The 22,140-nt window shown below is 30.3% G+C and overlaps 1 protein-coding gene across 1 annotated transcript in view; it reads right to left on the reverse strand.

Moving 5' to 3' along the window:
* Positions 1-570: 570 nt before the first annotated feature.
* The window catches only part of LOC121119732 (guanine nucleotide exchange factor DBS), a 56,974-nt gene continuing 35,404 nt past the window's right edge, over positions 571-22,140 (reverse strand). The window contains exon 4 of the mRNA XM_040714491.2: positions 571-2,307. Within this exon, the coding sequence (XP_040570425.1) occupies positions 909-2,307 (1,399 nt within the window). The 3' untranslated portion in view covers positions 571-908. The remainder of the gene's footprint in view (positions 2,308-22,140) is intronic.

The following is a 22,140-nucleotide window of genomic DNA, read 5'->3' on the forward strand; positions in this document are numbered from 1 at the left end:
TATTATTAGAGATTGTATGCATGTATAATAGACTAGTTCTTAAATGTCTTTATTTGAAATATTGAGGAGGACAGTCCAAAAAATGTTCCATTTGATAAAAAATTAAGAAATATTAAGTTTGAGTCAACTTGAATTATTACCTAAGAAATATTCAAAATAGAACAATACGTAATAAATAACTATTGCAGATGAGTAAACAATCTTTTAAAGAGTCAACATAGTCTCTCCCAAAAATGATTATTTCTCATGAGGAAATGATTATAAATTAATGAATTGTTGTACCCCGTAGAGCGAGCACTATATTTGTCCATTATGTAGGATCTAATTTTTTTTCGAATAGCGCTTTTCAATTTGAAAAAATGCATACCTATTAAGAAAATTAAAGGGCAATACGCGCTTTAACCTCGACTAAGATAGATTATTATGCTCAAACTTCAAATTTTATCAAAAGAAACATTTTTGTAGTATGTTGTCCCCATCATTTCGAAGAAAAGAGCCAGTCTAATGTATAATAATAAATAAAATGAAAACGAAAGTAATGAAGGAAAATAAAGAAAACAAAACGACTGATTAAATAGAAAAAATAAGATATATATTATAATATTAACTTCTTTATAATCAAATACAAAACAAAATCATAATTAAAAGGAAAAAGAAGCCATTCGATATATATGATTATAAAAGACTGGATTCATTTTCTTTTTCAAACTCTAAATTATAAAAAAAAAAAAAAATGAAAAAGATCTTTGGCTATCAAAAAAAGGTTCATCAGGAAATAAAGGTAATAATTATTCAGATACATAAATATAAACGAAAACAAACGAAACTAAGGATTTTTAATTTAATATAATAAAAAGGCAAGGTATGTTTTAGTCTAATCCAGAGGGGTGATGATGCTTGCTCGCTCCTTAATCAATTATTTTCTCTAAGTAGGTGGATGGAGCCCAACCTTCAGGATAAGGATAGACTGTAAGCCGAACATACCACCAACCCGCACATCCCACTTTAATTAATTCAACGGAATCGTCTTCTGATAGATCAATTTCCCTACTTGTGAGCGCCATATAATCTGCTAGTACAAGATAGCGGCCCTTATGCCTACGTCGAACTCCATCTTCATCTTCCTCATCTGAGCTCCTGTCTCCAGCATAGTCCAATGAGCGAGATCTCATTGTATTAGAAACTCTAGAGCTTTCAAGAGATCGTGAGCGTGTTAGACGAGAATCATGAGTACTCTCTGCTCCTGAGGAATTGGTGGTAGTTGTCGTGGTGGATGAAGAGGCCGTATCATAGTATATTTGAGGCTTCATGGAATTTGATCTTTGTTCTTTTTGACGAATGATGACCTTTCGGAGTTCAGCTGCAAAGTCCTCCTTTGACTTTTTAGTTTTGGCTTCCAGAGAGTAAAGTTCCCCTCGGCCATGGACCCAAAGCTCTATTTTTTTGTCTTCACCTTTGACAATGCTTGACATTCCAAGTGAGGAAGTCCCCAGAGAGAATTTGAATTGATAGTTTTGTGTTTTTTCATTGACTGGTTTGCAAATGAGGATGTGATTGTCGTAGAGAAAGACATGTCTTCTCTGACTTCGGTTACGAAAGAGAATCTGACTTTGACTTTTGTTCTCAGAAGTGACTTGAAACACATCGTGAGCAACTAGAGATCCAAGGGGGGAGACTGCTTTAGGAAGTCCTTTGATATTAACTTCATTAAGAGAGTCATTAACGACTTTAATAACATTGAGTAAAGAGCTGAGTGCATCATCGAGATCCTCTTTTCCACACACAACATTAGAACTCTCGACCAAATCTCTAAGCATAAGCTGATACTTAGTTAGACGCTGCATTGGCTTTAGGAGGTAGGAACTAAGTGGTAATTGATGACCAGCTTCTGTCTGACATTGATAGAGGATGGATGGTGTAGCCTCACCACCAAGCTCTGCCACAGCTTGTCTCGCTGAGGGCATGTTTTGACAATAGGCACAATACAAAGTCTTTAAATCCTGACAGCAGGCTGAGAAAGTTCGAGCAATTGCTGCTGGATTCACTCCACATCTCTCTAGATCCGGATATAAAATATTGGAATGGAAATCATGAATTTCATCCAGGTTTCCAAAGATGATGTTTGCTTTATTGTTGGCAATCACCAATTTGTCTCGGTAGTTGAGGAGCACAGACTCGAGATCTGATACATATCGAGACTCTGTAGAGAGAAGCTCACTGATGATATTTTCTCTTCGGGTCTTCATGGATTCGGAATTTGAATTGGGTGAATTTGTAAAATCTCCGTTTTGAAACTTTTTCTCCGACCTGGAATATAAGTGGAAAATATAGTACATGTTATTTATAATATTAAATCTACTTTAAATATATATTCATAGTTTTAAACAATTTTTTTAATTAATTACCACTCCACTCTTACATTATTAAAATTGACAAAAAAGTTATTTATATCCAAAGCACCACCATTTTCATTGAAAAACAAAATACAAATAAATAACAGCTCATTCATTGAAATGCTACCTGGCTATTTTTTGGAGTAATTTGATCCACAAAGATCGTTGATCATAATAAGAACATGAATGCATTTCTTCACCCTTAATAATACCGGTAGAAAAATCAACAGAGGATGAAGGCAAATAACAACACTCACTCAACACAATATAAGAACAAACTTTTAAGAAGCTCACTAGGTCTGCAGGATGGAATAATTCTTCTCCCTTTATTAAAAATAGTTATTCTTCTTCCAAAGATGCGAGGGAAAAACACAACCGTCCTTCATTTCCATCATTCAAATACACCCCCAAAAAATATATATGTATAAATATACTAATACACAGAAATGGGTAATAAAGAGGAGGGATGTCGATGGAAACTAAGTGAATTAGAAGAGAGGATATCCAGCTAATGATGCACCTGAACCCCCAAGACAGTTGTTGAATACTGTGTTTCCTTTATATTTATTTTTTGTTATTCTTTTTTTTCCAAAAAAATAAGAAAGAACGAGAGTTATTTTTTGTAAAGTCTAATAAACGCTCGCCTCAACGGTTGAACCTTCAATATACGAACTTTTATTTAAAAAGAAATTTTTTATTTTTTATTATTATATATCTGAAAGAAGAAGAGTCGCTCATATTCATATGATATAGAAAATATGAGCTCCAAGGTTGCTACAGCTACCCTGTATCCGACTCAAAAGAATAATAATATAATAATATGTAAAATAATAAGGTAGCCAAAAAGACAATTTTGTTCTAAGCTACTTATGATAGCAATATTTCCCAACATTGCAAAGGCCCAAGAGTCCAGACCGTTGCTAGGATTTGTAAAAAAACTTTCTTTAAATGTCCTTTTTTTAAAGAAAATAAATTTAACATCAAATTTTTAGACTGGCATCCCATTTTTCTCCATTGAAATATCTTAGGTTATTTTTTGATAAGATAAATTTTTAACTAACTTTTTTTTTAAATAGATAAAATGACCAATATCACCTCCTCCACAAACCACCTACTTGGTGGTACCTTGGTTGAGTCCTTAGACGTATTGTTGTACCATTCCTTATTTATTTGGTCGAGTCTAAAGTTAAGATTGGTCCTATCAGTCCTTAGAACCAGTCTTTAACACCGTCAGTCCTTCAGACTGTCTGTACTAGAACTGATTAAAAACAAAAAAATAATATTTAGTGACGGCAACAAGGACCGAACTGAACTAGACTAAGATTGAACGGAACTGGATGGGACTTCAGGCCTAAATAAGGAACATCACAATACTACATTTTAGGGGGGTGATGTCTAGTAGTAACATTATAACATTTCTTGGATTCCTGTTGTTTAAGAAAATGCATTTTTCGATGACGTTTTTTTTTAGTGAAGGATATCTTTTATTTGACTTTTTTTTAGAAATATATTTATTGATGACATTGATAGCTCCCTTGAGCCCCGGTTATGAATCACTATATTTAATACAGGTGTCCTCTTCCCCCCTCCCCCCTCGTCGCTAATCGGCCCACCTGTCTTTTTTTCTTGGAAATTAAAATTTACTCACATCTATACTTTTATTGTATTTTGTAACCTTTCCGCCAAAAAGAAACATAAATAAGTGCCAAATTAGTTTGTAGCAGTTAACCAATTCTTCCCAACTATTAATTATGGTTTAATAATGGTCGAGAATGGTTCACAGTGCCTTCATAAGATATATTCGAATACAACCAATCAACCTTAAGAACACTTATAAGTGGAAAATAAGCAGAAAAATCGAGAGTTGATTTTAAAATACAATATATTTGTTTATATTAATGAGGTCATCACATTCGGCCTTACATCCATTGTGTATGGTAACCATGAAAAACTCACGTATCCTACATGAGGATAATAAATATAGAAGGAGTGATTGGTTGAAAAAAAAATATATGAATTGATTTCCTTTTTTACTCCATCCTTCATAATGAAAAAAAAAACAAAAAACAACAGGCTAAGCTGCATGCGTGATTATTCCATCACCATGTGTTTAAAATTCGATTAAATCAGCCTTTCCTACAAGAAGAAAAAGGGAAAAGGCCCAAAATCAGTTGGTAGCATTAGCCAATTATTCCCAACTATGGAATTTTAATTCAACCATTGTCAGTAATTTTTATGAGGACCTTAAAAAACTAATTTAGCCAATCAACGTTCAAAACACTGATAATTGGGGAAAAACAGAAAAATCTACAGCTGACAGTACAATATAGTGATAGTTTTATGTTAGTGAGCCGTGCATTATATCCAAAGATTTGTTATAACCTGAGTTTTCCCTGACTATTTATGCATTTTTTATTTTAATGTACTTTAATGTTAATATCATTCATTGAGATTGAAGTATTATTGTACTCAAAGTACTTTCAAAAGCTGTCAAAAACAAGGCATCCATTCATACCTCATGCAGGGATGGTAATAGAAAAAACAGATAAGACATGAAAACATACCCCAGTTGTAAAAAATGTATATTTAAAAAAAAAAAAATTATAAATATAGACAAATAATTATTATGCTTAATACTATGACTTTAAATTGCATACTGAGATGATAAAATTAACGAGAGTTTTATTTTCTAATAAAGAGATTATTCGTTCATTATACTTCCCAAAAAAATATACATATATATATTTGTTATTCTTTATGACTAAGTCATGAGCGTCATTTAAAAGTCATCTCAAGGGATTGCCACATATAAATGGGAAAGGATGAATTATGATTTTCTATCCTAATATGTATATGCCCTGTAGAAGTTACCAATTTGTACAAGTTGTAACTTGTATAAACAAGTTATAGAAGTCGCAACCAAAAATAAGATGAATCATTTTAAATGAAGAACTTAGATTACTATTTAGTGATAAGGATATTGCACAATTGAATATTACTTAGATTGTCAACACATTAATTAGCGACTACTTTGTGGAAAACGACTAATTACTCATGAGTATCCTCTGGCAGATTTTTATTTTAATATGCTTACAGTTATATTGCTCGTAAATAATTGTTTAAAGACGGGATACAAGGCCAAAAAAATTATGTTTCGGTTATATGGTTATATTTTTTAAAGACCAAAATTCAGTCCGTGATCACGGTCTTACTCCACTAAAACAAGAATATCCTTTGTATTTTGTTGTCAGTTATCAATTCCCTCATTTCACTTCATTCAGCATGGCTATTTCATAATTACTTTTTTTTGAAAAATATACGAAGTATAATACTCCGTTTCCTAAAGGACATGAATACAATTTCTTGTTGACTCCTCGTCGTATCGGTATATATATAAAAGAGAATGTGTGTGTGTGTGTGTGTGTTGATGTCCTTTATACGTTCCCACACCATTAAACCTAGGAGGCTGAAATTTTGCATGGGCCCCTCTTTTGAGCTTGGACAGGTTAAGACGGGGTGTTGATTTTTGGGAGTAATATAAGGGGTGCTTATGCCATACCCAAAACACCAAAAAACGATTTTTGGAGCTAAAGGAGACTAAATTGGGGTTTAAATTTTTTATCAAAAAGAGATAATTGTTTCAAAAAACAACTATACAAATAACTACGTTTTCTAAATTTATTCAAAATCAAAAAAGTTGTGGGCAAAAAAAAGACATGATTGAAAATTGCAATTTCGTTTATTTCAGGTACAAAAAAAATGAAATTTCAATGGAATATGGTATTAGTAAATTGATAAAGTTTGTAGAAATTTGTCTTTGAGATTGGTTTGCACATAACTTTTCAAAATGAAAATTTAGGTTTAACTGAAATATTTATCATTTTCTGAATAATTTTTAATTTTTTTTCAATTTTTTCCCCATTTTTTCATCAAACGTCAATGTTTAACTTTTTTAAAAGGAATGCCACGAAACGATACATTTTGGACATGAAATTTAGAACTCTATCTACTTCAAGCATTATTTTTAATTTCGGAACATTTTATTACATAATTTTTGCAATATTTTCAAAAATGAGCCAGTAATCGAGGGCTATTTTTTCGACAACATTATTCTTCATAACTTTTTTTTATGCAAGTATGAAAAAAATATCTGTAGGTTTGTGTTTCTTTTACAATTCCAATAAATGCTATTAACTATTTTTTTGTAAAATTATTGCAAAAAAGTTTTGTGCAATTTTCTTTGCGAATTTCGATTTCGGAATTTATTGAAGCTAATAAAAAATGGACTTCTCATCTATACAATGCATATATGTTGGTATGTTATTTGAAATTTATAACATTATTTATTTTTATATTCAAAATACTACTACTATGGTTACAAGAGGCAATAATAAGAGTTTTTTTGGGGGTGGGGGGAGGGGGGAGTTGCTATGATGAGACTTTGTAGATTACCATACTTAGCCGGATTGATTTATTGTGAAGAATCCAAGAGAATTAAAATTAGAATTATCAGGATTTTTGTCTACAACAACAAAACATTCATATTATAATTATTAGTATATAGAAGTATTTTCTGAATAATTTTTTAATTTTCTCAATAAATTTGATCATTTTTAACGCCGGATAATCCTTAGCTAGTATATTAATAAATTGGTCATCGACCATCGTATTATTTCTATAAAAACAGTTTGCCTATCATATAGAAATAAAAATATATAACTGCACTTTTAAAAAATGTTACTAAGTAATATTATAAATTATAATACAGTATCGAATAAAATGGATTTTAATTTTATTATTAAGTATGTAATATAACGAAATGTAGTATAATTCATTTAAAAAATTGTAGCTAGATAATATGACAATGACAGTATGGAAGTACTTAAGAGATCAATATCAGTTGGTGTGATTGACTTATTTGGCTAACTGCCATTTGATTTCGAACCTTTTTCTGTTTCTTTTTGGAGGAAGGGTTGCGTGTTACGATAAAAATAACGACGTGTATTGGTTCGAAATTAAAAGCGTAGAGCTACATTTTTTTAAAATGTTGTGCCTAAATTAGTCTAAATAAATGGTAACGGACTGGATCAATACCGATTTTTTAATAGTCCTGAACTTTACTACAAGACCGGTACAGGCCGCCGATGTTTGGACAGATATAGTTACAAATTTAACGATCTTCCACCGGTTTTGATTTTTCAGACCGAAATCCAAAACTATGTAGACTAAATACACAATAAAAACATAATTTTATAGATCAAAATAAAATTTATTACATCTGTGAATAATTGACGGAGAAGAAGACATTTTAACTTCTACAATATTCTTATAAATTTTGCAACTTGTACGCAACATAATATATACAAAGTCATTCCACAAAAAACTAAATAAGAAATATTGTTTCTAGTTGGTGTAAGAGTTATTGGAGTAGCGAAATAATGTGTAATTTATAAACATATGTACACCTTTGAATGTTTCTTGTCTTTTTCTAATGTTATAATCTGCCTTAACATATTTTTAAAGCTGAAATGACTTTTTCGTGTCATTATGTAATACTTCATATAGTATTCGTATGATATACATATCTTACTGTCAACATTTTCATGATATACATACTAGGATGAAGTAGTGATGCCACGGATCGAGGGTCCAAACCGATTTGCAAACTGATAAACTGGGAAAAGTAAATGCATCACGAACCGTTTTTCAAAATATGTAAAATAAACTGTTCGTAAACCGTCAATTTGTAATGACCATCCATAAATAATGAAACGTCACCATCAGTGATGCTAATTGTGAGCATTTTTGGTATGTTAAAAAAATAAACAGAAAATTAAAATGGAGTCCTGATAATTTGAAGAATATTTTGGAGGAGAGCGGTTTGGCTGTCATGCCAGTTCATTAAATCGGCTAAAAGCAGCTGTGAGATATGGGCAAGATTTACTCTAATATCAATCCTCGATTCTACTCTGAGTTACAACTATAGCTCCACAACAAATCATCAAATGTTTAATCCGTTTTTTAATATAACTGTATGTAGTAGAAAATAAAGATCACTCCTCCTGTATTATATAATAATGTCAACAGCTTAGAAAAATAAAACTTAGCTACTCTTCAGTTTTCCGACTCTAAAAAAAAAAGAGGGAGTTAAAAAATACACCTGATTTTCATCACGGGTCATAATTGATCAAATGTAGACTTTCCTCCCTCCATACAAGAGGGAATCACCTTAAACAATCTCTACCCTTTTTGCCACCCTTGTTAAAATATAAAATTTATATCCGAAAAATTAGGGAATAAGTACAAAATTACTTAATTGATGATCATGTTTTGCTGTCCCTCTAAGGATGTCTCCCTAGGCCGTTCACAGTGACAATAGGTAGGGACCTGCCTCTGTTCTTTACTGCTCGTCCCTGGTACATATAATATAGATTTTTTTTTTATTACAGAAAATGGTATAAGAAAGAGCTGGATCTCCAGCCTAAGAGAGTAATCGTATTAGAATCGGAGCAGAACTACTAAAATTTAGATCATAATGTGTTAAGAACCGGAATCATTAGAGCAAAGAACAGTATAGAACCCGGAACTGCAATTTAAAGATCCGTAACATCTCTAGTATGAAGTAATTATTTAACTTTTTTTTTTGCAAATAATCAAGATGGGAAAATGAATAGCAGTATTTTTAATGTTTGTTTCTTTAACGAGGAGTGAGTAAAGTGAAGTTCAACTCAAACTTATTGTTCATTTAAATAACTCTTTGCATTCCCTCATTTCCTACATTACCTTTTCAAGATGTCGTCATTTTGAGTTGGAGTAATAATAATATACATAAACATTTCAGACAACAAAGACAGGAATAATGAACCACGTATAAGTTATGGTGATGACAATGTAGTAATTACGGAATCATCCTGTCTGTTCACTACATAAATATTGTCATGTTGTTACCTTTATTGGAACTCACATCCCTTCTTTCAATATGAAGAATATTTAAGGACCAAAACCAGTTGGTGGCTCAGTTAGAAAATTCCTCCCAACTATAGAATTATTATTCAATAATGGTTATGAATTGTTCCCAGTTTGTTGACAACAGCTAATTTGAATTTAACCAATCTTCCACGTTCAGAACACTGACAATAGTTAAATAAATTTTTCCAAAAAATTTAATATTTGAATTTTTTTTTCTAAAAATTTAATTTTTAAAATATTTTGTTAATAGTTATGGACTTTAGAAATTTATTTGAAAAAATTACAAAATCCAGCTACCCCACCCCCTCCCCCAAAAAAACGGGGGGGAAAAAAAAAAGAAGAAGATGCAATCCTCTGGACGCTCCAGATTGAACATTTGTGTCTACTCATAAATGATGGAGAGTAACCTGAGGATTTGTTACAGTACTATAATTGTATGTCCTGGTTGGACTCAGACAAGAATTACACAGATATTGATTCTCAATTTTACTCTACAACCTTGCTTATTTCCTTCTTATCCTCTCCTTTCATCATAACTGTTTGTAGCTGATCTAATTAGAGGTCATAACAGCTAAGCTGCTCTCCTCCAAAACATTCTTCAAATTATCATGGTTACCATGTTGATTGTCTGTTTCTTTTTTAACATGCTCAAAATGTTTCCGACTAGCATTTCCACTTATCAGTATTGTTGATTGTATAATTCGACTTACCATTTGTTAAGGTGTTGTGAACAGTTCCTAACAATTATTAAATAATAATTCCATTTTTGGGAAGAATTGACCCAAAATTTGTTCACTATCAACTGATTTTGGATCTCTGTCTGTTTCTTTTTGAAGGAAAAGTTGCAAGATGCAATAAGGGAAACGAAGTTATGAGTGGGGGTAAACTCATGATATATTTAAATACACAGTAGTCACTTTTTTTTCTAAATCGTAACTACAGTCACAATGGGTGTATTACTATATGTGTACGTATAATTTAATATTTTCCAAAAAATGCAAGGTATTTGACTGGATAAGGTCATATTTTAACATATTATAAATGTGTGTGTATCTAGTATCTACATACGGATAGTCATTCAAGCAACTCTGACCTTTATTAATAGATATTTATGAATTTAAAAAATATAAAAATATTTAATTGAATGAATGCATTCATTGATTTTATATCATCTGATAATATTTTAATTCATTTAGGATAATTCAATAATGCAAAATAAATTATTATATATATACAGACCTTCATTTTTAAGCATAGAAAAAATGAAAGAGAAAAGGAAATTTAAAATAATATCCACGGAACATTTTATTAAACCGCCCAACCTCTTCAAAGAATGAAAGTTTTTATTTATTTTTATAATGGAGTATCAGCGTAAATAGCAATTGTTTTATTCAATTATGGAAAGAACAAACTAAGCAATGAACACAGAACCATATTTGATTGAAAAAAACAAAAGATTTTAGAGAATAATAAAAACGTGAAATTTGGAAATAATGTTGCAATATTATATATGTTAAGCGTTGAAATAAAAATAATATTAAACAAAAAATCCAGAAAATAATAATATAAGTTTAATTTATGTAATATGTTAGAGTCCAATAATTTAGGAATATATTTTAGCCCATTAGAGACTCAGTATTCCAATTCTTCGGATGACTTGAGATACCCAATATATTTTTTCTATCTTTCGCAGAACTCACCAGATTACATTGTTAATTATTAAGTAATTCACAACACTCTCAATGCCTCTAACGGACATAAAAGTATAACTTGTAGGCATTTAAATTGGAAGAAAAATTAATCTTGCGGTCTTCATTGCACCACTTGGTTTTTCGCTAGCTTGGGCACTGAGGTCAACGATCTTTGAGTCTTTTGAGAATAATAAAATGAGCTAAAAATGACAGGCTAAATAATGGACTCTGCTTAATGATTTTATTTGTAAAGTGTTCAATTTTTTCCTCATTTTTCGCTAGCTATCGCTCACAAAATCAAATGAAAAGGTCAATTTCATGGCAGATAAATCCTTTTACATACACATAGATTACCAATTATAACTACTTCCAAAAACGATCATTCAATATGTCTGAATGTACGTACATGTAAGGTAATATAATTTCAAGGAAGGCAAAGCGCACCTAACTACATAATATTGTATCATGTACATACACAAATTTGTACGTACAAAATAAATGAATAAATATTGAATGTATGAAACTATTCTATAATTAATTTCCAGTAATAATAATTACTATTTTTTTTATAAAAAAAGAGAATCGATGTCAATCCCACTTCCCTCCCTTCCTCCATGATCATTTAAAACAATTAAGAGATGTATAAATAAATGTATTAAATTTCAACTAAAAGGAATTCTATAATATGTAGGTACTGATGTAGTATTTATTAGTGTTAATACTCGGCCCATGAACTTTTTAAAGGACCGAATTTGTCTACTAAAATTATAACATTCTAAGATTTTCGGACGGACCGAATACCAACACTAGTACTGATATAGTATTTATGTATATTATTATCTCTTTAAATAAAACTCCCTCACCTGACTTTATGCTCACACATAGTCGATAGACGCACCCCAAGGTGTTTTTTTTTGTATCCGTAATTAGGTATTTATTCCCTACCCCTTGAAGAAAAATTGAGTTGAAATATTTGAGCTATAATTAGTCAATTTGATTTTTTGTCTTCTTCCGCACAAAAAATAAGTGACAACAAATTTTCATTCAATAACAACAGGAAAGTATGTAAGATTATGAGTAACTTTTTGGGATACAATATTATGTCAGAGCTGCTTTTTAAAAATGTTTTTTTTTTTTTTTTGAATGTGTCAATGATTTTCACATCATTACTTTTTGGAAGAGTGACTCACGTGTCTCATAATCAGACTTATATTCAAAACGGAGCAATCCAAATTTTATGAGGGACAGCATCCTGACTAAAAAATATTATTTCGGGTTGGACTACCTTAAAATTACATTTTTATCTATTTATTGTTGAAATTTTCAATGAATTTTTTATAACAGCACCAAAATTTGAAACTAATTTTATTTTTTGACTTGCGTTTTATTAACTGTCAATTTATTTAACTCTTAATCATGTACTCATATAAAGATGGCACAGTTAAAAATAAATTATTCTTATGAGCAAGAATCTAGGATAAGGTCACAAGTCTGGAGTTTTAGTAGCTCATTATTGAAAATTATGGAATTACTAATATTTCAGTTCTGAGAGGCACAATCATCTTTTGGGAGGGATATGGTCTCTTTGTGTCTCCCAAGTTACAGCACAGATCTCAAGGGAGTTAACTTATTATCAGTCTGTGATATCACTCGTTTGTTAAATAGAAAACATTACTAGGTACATATATATATCTCGCAATCCGAGACGTTACTGTACTCTACTTTTTTATAAGGAAATATTCTTATTTTGTAGAAAAAAATGTTACAGCCACATATTTGGCCAAAAATATCATAGTACATGCATATTTGCTTGTCCCCAAAAAATAGAAAGAAAAATAGCAAAGATTAAAAATATTTATGAAAAAGTTCTCAATTAATTATTTTGTGTATATATATATATATATATTTCAAGTTCCTCGAAATCCTTTGTCATAAAAAATTATATTTGAAAGTCTTCAAAATGAGTCTGTAAATAAATTATAAGTAACACAATATGAAAGTTGCAAACTTACATGTTTTATCAGAGGAGAAAGATATCATCATAATTTTATTTATACATAAATTACAAATATAGGAAATTGACAGGAAAATATAAAAGTACACATTTTTGCAATAAGAAGTATGCTAATCATAATTTGCAAATGTACTACATCTAACCATAAGGAAAGTTTGGATATTATTCTTGAATGCGCTATGTTGCAAAAATATTATTTCCTACAAAACTATCTCCAATACTGTCCGCTATTTATCTATTCAATTCTGTCACCATCAGCTGTTACTATAGTAATCTTTATCTTACGAGAAGAGACACATGAATTACAGATGTAATGCGAAACCATTTCAATCCAACCCTGGTAAACAGCTGCCTTCATTGACTCAACACTTCCATGATATTCTCTACATGTGTTCAGAAGGAAATTAGGGAATCTGAGATATAAGGTGGTTACTTTCACTTCTCTCAGTACATGATATTTTTAGCCAATATTGATTTGGTGATATTTGTTCATTATTTCATAGGTCGACCTAAAGTAAGATTTCTTATCTATTTTTTGTATAATTTTTTAAAATATAGATTAATTTTAATATTTTTCCTACTTTAATACCATTTTAAATGTAGAAGTAATTTATTTTCTCACCAAACTCATATAACAGGCAGCTGATATTAACAAGGGTCTTAATTCAATATCACCATAAGTCTCGCTGATATTTTCTCCTTGTGATTCCTGCTCGATGATATTCTGAGCTCAATTAAAAACTTTAAATGTTTTCTAACAGGCTCATAATTTTGAATTACATGACTTAGTTACCACTCGGACATATTATACTCAGAACCACGAAACATAATTTATGAACGCACAAGAAATGTTATTTTGCAGACAAAAATCTAATAGTTAATTATTATACGGATATCCTTGATCAGGTCTAGAATAACACGAAAATTTATTATGTATGCGATTTATTTGAATAAAAGCACACACACAAATTTGTTCTTTGTCTCTTGATTTGTGATATAATTACACATATCAAAGTTATTTATGAACACAATGTCAGGTAATACATATTATGTATACATTTGAAAGGACGAAGGAATTAAGCAACTACGAAAAAATTGGATTCGTGTCAAAGAAAATATTATAAAACATTATTACATCAGTACTTCAGCCATTAGGCAACTACAACGAAATAAAACGACAGTTGGTCAGTTGTTGTATTTTGTGACATCAATGACTCACATCAAGAGCGTCCTCGTGTGGTGGGCTGGAGGGACTATAGCCCCCACCCCCAAATTAAAGAATTCTTATCTTTTTAATAGAACATTAAATAGTGGAATTTTTTTTCAAAAAATTTGATACAATTTTTCAAATTTTTCTCTAAAAAATTTAATTTTTGAAACTGTTTCCCAAAAATTAAATTTTTGAATAGGTGCAGATTTTTCAAAATTTTCCAAAAAATTTAATATTTGATTTTTTTTTACAAAAATGTTGTATTTGAAATATAATTTCTGATTTTTTTTTTATTTTATAAAAAAATTTAATTATTTTATAAATGGCTGTGGTTTTTTGAAATTTTTTTTCCAAAAATTTAATTTTTCATTTTTTTGTGTAAAAATTTTAATTTTCAGATTAAAAAAATAAAATCCCCCAAAAAAAAAAAATATATATATCATCCTGGAGAACCACCTGCATTTTTATTTTGTCAACATAATATTATGTATATATTCAAAAAGGATAATTATAAATTTATGTATTATAAATCATTCAGTAAGTTGCAAAATCATTTTCAAATATTAAATGTCTAGGGGAGACAGTTCCATTTTCTAGAACATCAAAAAAGCTACAGCCCCAAAACTAACATTATAATTTTGAATAGTCAATCATTTTTGGAAAAGTGAATTTCTTCGATTTATAACATAAATTCTATTATCTCTAAATTTGCTATAACATAATGAAAATGAAGAATTAATAGTTCTACAGGTTTAGTTATATAATACTCAAAAATATAATTTATTCTAATTTTCTAAATTGCTTACTCAAACTTTTTGACTTTTGGAAGACGGTTTATCTAGAAACCTCTCCTCCGAAAATGTACAGAAAAGGCACTTGACAGTTGGTATTGGGCCAATTCTTCCAACTGTGAAATTATTATTAAATAATGGTTGATAACTATTAACAGCTTAATCAGATCTAATTTGTATCCACCTATCAATGTTAAGAACAGTGACTGGAAGAAAAGAATAACAAACTTTTACAGCTAACACAACACAAAATCTTTTTAATTATAACTAGGATTAAGTACCAATCAATACTATAAGCTTTTTAAGACCCAGAAAATGCCTTGTATCTTTTTATCATCTGTAAAAGTTCAAATACATAAAGCCAGTTCGGATATCAGATCTTTTCGGATAATACAGAGTACAACAGGGAAATTTCACATGTCATTCAAATTAATTTTTTGGCGCTTACTAAGGTTTCAGGTGACATCTCCAGCAATGTTATGCTACATGTCTTGTTTTTCTTGTGCATTGTTTTGAATCGATCAAATTGGACAAAAAATGAGAGAACAGTAATCAAAAAGACAATGGGTTTCGGATCTTCTCGACATTGATGTTGATCCCAAAAGAATTTAAGGTATTGTGGACGTGACCTTGAGGTCAGAACAGAACATCAGGGTGGCCAAGGAGAATGGGAAAAGAGTCAAAAGGAAGGGTGGAAGTGAAGGAAATTATTTGAAGCGAGATGAAAAAACATTTCCCAAGTCCCTGGAGGTCAAGATCAAGGATTGATCCAATAGCATCAATGCGTTGCTTGGAAAACGAGTTCAACGTAGACGAGATCACCATCAGGAGGGCATGCCATGATGACCTCGCCCTTAAGAGCTTAAGACCTTAAGGCTTAAGAGATGCAAAAAAGTCCTTAATTAGTTGAAGAGTCATTTTACAATATTGCGACTTTTAATTATTTTATTTTTTTCGATTAGTACAAGTTTACTTATACAGTACCCCAGTATTTCGAATCTGGCTCCAAGGTCCGTCCTATCTCTCTTTCCCCTCCCCGGTTGCTTTTTAAAGAAAAGTTGCAAGATACAATAAAATGAACCTCGTTTCAAAAACATTTGAGAGATTGCATTTAAATAAAATTTATGTAAAAATAAAATAAACATTCAAACAATAGAAGACATACATTGCTATATTATGTCAAATTTTTGGGGTGTCTGAGTCAAAAATACTCTTAAAACTGACACCAGTCTCCCCTGCATATTTTATATTATGAGGTCACTCTCTTCGAAAACATCTTTCTGCTAGATAGATTTAAAATCTTGTTATTCTAATGACATACTATTATTTATAACAATAAATACATAAGAATATTAGTTCTTACGTAATGTTAAAGAATGAAAAAAAGACTACGTGGGAGTATGTTGTAGTTGTTACGGGTTCGTCTCATATCGTTTATCACTTCATATGTACGTACTTATGTCCATACTTTGAAGAAAAGGGAGAGACAAAGAGATAAATGTGTTTATTTACTCTTCTCATGCAATATTAGAGTTGGATTTGAGGTTCACTCCAACTCCAAAAATAAACTCAAGTAGACAATTTGAAAAAAAATAAAAAAAAATACTCGAATTATCTTGCTATATTATTTGAAAAACTTGACTAAAATCGAATGATCATAGCTTGATATATTCGGGTGTAGATTTATCTAATCCTCAGTTGAATCTTAATTTTGATTGATTATGTAATTCCATATACATTTTGTTATATTTTTGACGTGAGATTTTTTAATTCCTGCTATTCGATAAATATTTTCAAAAAATGCCTACATTGTTACTTTAATAATTATTAACTGCCTTATTGAAGTAGTAGATAAACTGACTTAAATGTTGAACTTATATTTTTATAAATGAAATTCTTTGTCTCAAACTTGACTAGACTCAAAGCTCAAAAACTCAAACTCGATAGCTATAACTAGTGATGTGCTTGGAGCAAAGTTCGTCAATTGTTACTCGACTTTTATTCCGATTTAAAAAGTCTCGCGTCCACACGAGAAAGATATCTGCTTAATTTGATCTGGTTAAAAATGTTGGTGTATCTAATGATGATCTTAATTATGGATCGAGATGAAAATTGTGTGTATTTTGGCCATGTTAAAAAGAAAGTGGAAATTAAATTGATACCCCTGACAGGTGGAAGACTGTTTAAGAGGAGATCAGCTTAGGTGTAAACCTATTTCCTTTGGTCAACTACAATCAGCTGTGACAAAGGAGGAGGAGGATAATGAAATAAACAAAAAAATAGGCAAGAATGACTCCAAAGGACTTACAATTAAAACTCTTCATCATATCCTCAAAGGTACTTTCCTTTCTTTGCGAGCACACACGAATGTTCTATCATTGTTTGAATTTAATTTAATGTAGTAGTGAAATAAGTTCACTACTCGGAAGTTCAATAATAATGACAACAGCTGAGGAAAAGAAAATGCTTTCTTTAGATGGTCCATTCTAAAAAAGTGGGCCAGATGAAATATACACAAAATTTACATCACTAATTATTACTTATTAAAGAAGAGTTTTTTTTAAATATTAATTTCTCCTCTTTAAGAATAAAAATTTAAAAATAAATGCTAACCGCTAAAAAACTATAATCTTTCTACAATCATTATTAATTAATAAGCAACCGTGGCAATAAAAATATATTTTTTATAATCCAACTATAGTAAAAAATTGACTGTTAAATTATGCTCATCATCACAATTCAAAATAAGTTAAGCTAATTTTTAAGTTAATCTGTTAAACATAAAATTATGGGACAAAAATTTAAATGACACGTTTTCAATCATTCTTTTAAAAATATATGTTTTTAACGGACGTATTTATAAGCTATCTATAAGTGTTAACGAGTATAGCTCGTCTTTCGTCGTGTATGTGGTTTTTTAGAAACTCGAAAATACTCAAACAGCAAAATTTAGCTCGTGGTACATCACAATTTATAACTCTAATTCAATACTACATTATATCAAGAAATCCTCTCACGGAATCCCTTTAATTAGTAAGGTATTTAATGCCAAAATATGTACGTAGAAATATAGCAAAATACACTTGAAAAATTGTAAAAGTATTCCTCGTGTAATAACATGAGAATTTTCTTCTCCAATCAATTTTTTGATCACCGCCCACACAGGCAAGAGCTATGAGTAAAATAGTCTTTTACAGTTCTTTTATATTTAGACTATACAGTGTAATAAAGGAATAGGTTGTCTATTTATATTTTGATTTCTCTGAGGCTATAATTCTTATTAAAAGAAAAGACCCAAGAACAGGTTTGAAAGACATATTATTTAAGTATTACATAGTTACATACCCATGAACGACTTTTTGGAAGAGCCATCAAATACATACTCTCTCTCACTTGAATACTAAACATGTACATTACATATGCTTACAAAAAAAAAAAAAAAAAAAAGAAGAAGAGTAATGAAGTACCCAGCCTCAAGGTCAGCCTTTTGTTTTAACAAATTACTTTTCAAATTTAGTAATAAAATTAATACATTGATGATACTATTTTTTCATACTAGTGTTGCACCGACTCGAACAAATATAGATTCGACTTATATGATGATACGACTTTCAAATACAAAAAAAAAACCAAGTTGATTTCATATTTTATTGATATTATAGATTTTTCTTAATGAGTAATAAGAACTTTTTTTTAGGAATTTTAGGGATTCAAACAAATAAATGTTGTAGTTATGATGAAGAATTGGTAAAAATAAAGGTAACGACTTGATGACGAATAATAATATATTGAATCTATTTTTTCGGTTCGGTTCGATCCAAGTCCATACAAAACTAATACATACATCAAACGCTTCATAAATTATTATAATGGAGGGAATCCCTATGAATTTTAATTAATAAAAACAGATATGTAGACTTGTACGGAAGGAAATTGATGTTTATGTATTTACAAATTATGTTCTATAATTAATAATAGGAGGTAAATGATGTTAAAAAAATTCTAACTGAATTATAATTATTTTACTCGAAACATAAGACAATTGCACGTTCTTCATGCCAATTAATTCCACTTAAGATCTAACAGCTCATCCAACAAAGCCAGGGATAATTGTAGGTATGGAACCTGGCCAATAATTCAACACTTTATTTATATTTCTTACAACAAAAGCCCAATCCATATGTACCTATTGATTCAAATAATATTTATCAAGTACAACAAAGGTCTATAAAGATAAGAATCCAAATCTTTGTTTAAGGTAAATTACTTATATGGCAAACTAATTTTCCTAGAGGAGGGGGGGGGGTTTGAATTGTATCATTCCATGAATAGAAAATTGATCTAGTGGAATGAAAGTCGATGTAGGAAAACGATCATTACTTTTAGGATAATTTGTAAGACAGATTTTTCAACAAAAATATTGTATTGATTATATGATAATATGAAAAAATAAAAGTGGTCAACATAAAGACAGTCTTGAACAAACATCAAAAAAAGGAGAAAAACTCCAATGTATACCTGTATATATAGAGCTAATATTTTATAGACATATTTGAGTCAATAATAGACTGAATATATTCAAGTATTTAGTATGATTTAAGTTACCCAATAATTTTGACTAGAATTTGAAACCCTCACTTTATATTTAAGATATTTACATTGGCCCCGATATGGTCTTTCAAAAAAAGAAAATATCAATTTCTCACTTTTTTATTGTGAAGATAAATTTTGGCAACTTTAAGTGCAATTTGCGGCTCCTCCAAAGGATAAATAAGAATAAGACGTTGATAGAAGTTGACTATAATTCGTTGAAGAATATAAATGTAGTCTACACTGAACTTTGAGAACAATCATCGTAGCTTCTTTTGTGATGATATATCATACATTATTTTGAATAGTTATATATTTTTAAATTTTCATGCCAGTGTTATTTTTCACACCGTATACGAAACTAATAAAACAAATATTTATGTAACTATATACATACATGACAGATTGCAATAGAAAAATTAAATTTACGTACATACATATTTAAAAGACTCAAATCTTATCCACCAGGGTTCAATGAATCTTCATTGTAACACAACAAGCTTTTAAATTCACACAATTTGACAAAAAAATATGGTAGCTCATGGCGTTACCTCATCAACACAAAGATTTACTCCGTATTTTTTTGTTAGTTGTCCATGTTTATGCTTCTTTTTCTCTAATTAATGTTGTGACCGTGGATTGGTTAAATAATAATTTAGCTCCTGTGAACCACTCCGAACAATTATTGAATAATAATTCCATATTTGGGAAGAATTGGCTTATTACCTACTGCTCCAGTTCTTTTTTCCATTTATTTTCGAAGGAAGGGTTGGGAGATACAAGAAAGGTAATGTGAGCTATACTAAGATACCTTCAAACAACTAAATATTTAGTAATATCTTTTTAAATACATTAAATATTAAAGCTTTTAATCAGGAAGATTTAATCAACGAAAACAGCAAAAGATAACATTTAATGTTTGTTTTGACCAAAAAGCGAAACGGGTCACATATCTGGGAGCTGCTTTAATTTTTCAATTGATAACTAGTTCTAGATTAATCTCTAAGTTGCCATGATGACCGATATTTGATTTCCCTTGCACCCAAAATCCATTTTTCCCCTATAACAATAGGAAATCTGCACTTTTTTGCTAAACAAGAAAGGGATTAATTAAAAAAAAAAATGCAATATGAGTGTTGCTTACTTGATTGTTTATTACACTCAGCATTCCTTTTTCATTTTTCAGTTATGAATTTTTTTGATGCCCTCTTACTCACTTATTGAAAACCCAAACGTGGATATAATGACCATTTTTTAAAGTAATTTCACTTTTAATTAATCCTTTTGACCCCTGATGTGATATAGCTTTCAATTATCATTATTTTCTGGAAATGATTAATGATCATTTATGGTCAAAAATTGCATAAATCCACTAATAATAAAATAAAACTGACTCCACGATTTAAATTCTAAGATATAATTTCTAAAGGATCTGCATTGCAACGCTGTCCATGCGTGGTCTTTTGTTTTGATTATTTTTACTAGTTTTTTTCAGTGTTGATTTGCAATATTATTTATTGGCCGATTAATCAGAATAGAAATACAATTGAATCTAATCTTAGTTAAAGTGCATTCCTCGAGGTTCATTGACAACAACAATAATAATAACACGTAGCTTGTGCGTTTTCCATTTATATTTAATGTATATACGATGTATTTTTATGTGTTCAGATATGAAAAATGAATGAACCCTACTCTGACCATCAACGTCTTCTTTCTTTGCTCGGTAACGGTCATAAAATGTCCACATCAATCGGGTTTTACGTATACATATGTAAACATGCTATTAGTACAAAAAGGGACATTCACAACCCCCATATTCACTGAGGAGAATAAATGGGGGTGTTTCTCTCTTAAAATATTCTTCTAAATCGTCAATGTGATTGTTGTATACGTGTACATCGCCTAAGATATGAATGAATTCACAAGGTCTGAGATTGGTTAAATGGGCTATCTTAATTATTAAAAGAGACTTACTTGCAATGTTTAAATGTTTACTTATAGATGTCTAGAGATTTTTGGATGATTTTTGAAATTGAAACCGAAAATCAAAATAATAACACTAAATTTTTTGAAGATTTGATCTCTTTGCCAGAGAGCAGCTTAGTTGTTATAAAAGTTAATAGTAATATAAAGTTATACCAAAACGTATGTATGACTGATTTTTGACTTCCACCATACTTTTTAATAGTGACGTCATAGAATCTAACCTGCACGTGATTTGTCAAAATCTGTCTGTCTTGCCAGTAGTCGGCACGATACACCAAAGTAAAAATTCTTGCATGCACGATAACCTTGTATTTATATTACCTTGAGCTGTTATGACGTTTCATTGGATCAGCTACAAACAGATGTGACGGAAGAGGAGGGGAGAAGGAAGTAAAGAAGGACATTGGCACGAATTACTCCGATTTCCCTCCTCAATTCTATTTCTAGTCCAACTAAGGACTTACAATACTAAACTCCGTAACAAATCCTCAAA

Source organism: Lepeophtheirus salmonis, chromosome 6 (assembly GCF_016086655.4).
Source record: "Lepeophtheirus salmonis chromosome 6, UVic_Lsal_1.4, whole genome shotgun sequence".
Lineage (NCBI taxonomy): Eukaryota > Metazoa > Arthropoda > Copepoda > Siphonostomatoida > Caligidae > Lepeophtheirus > Lepeophtheirus salmonis.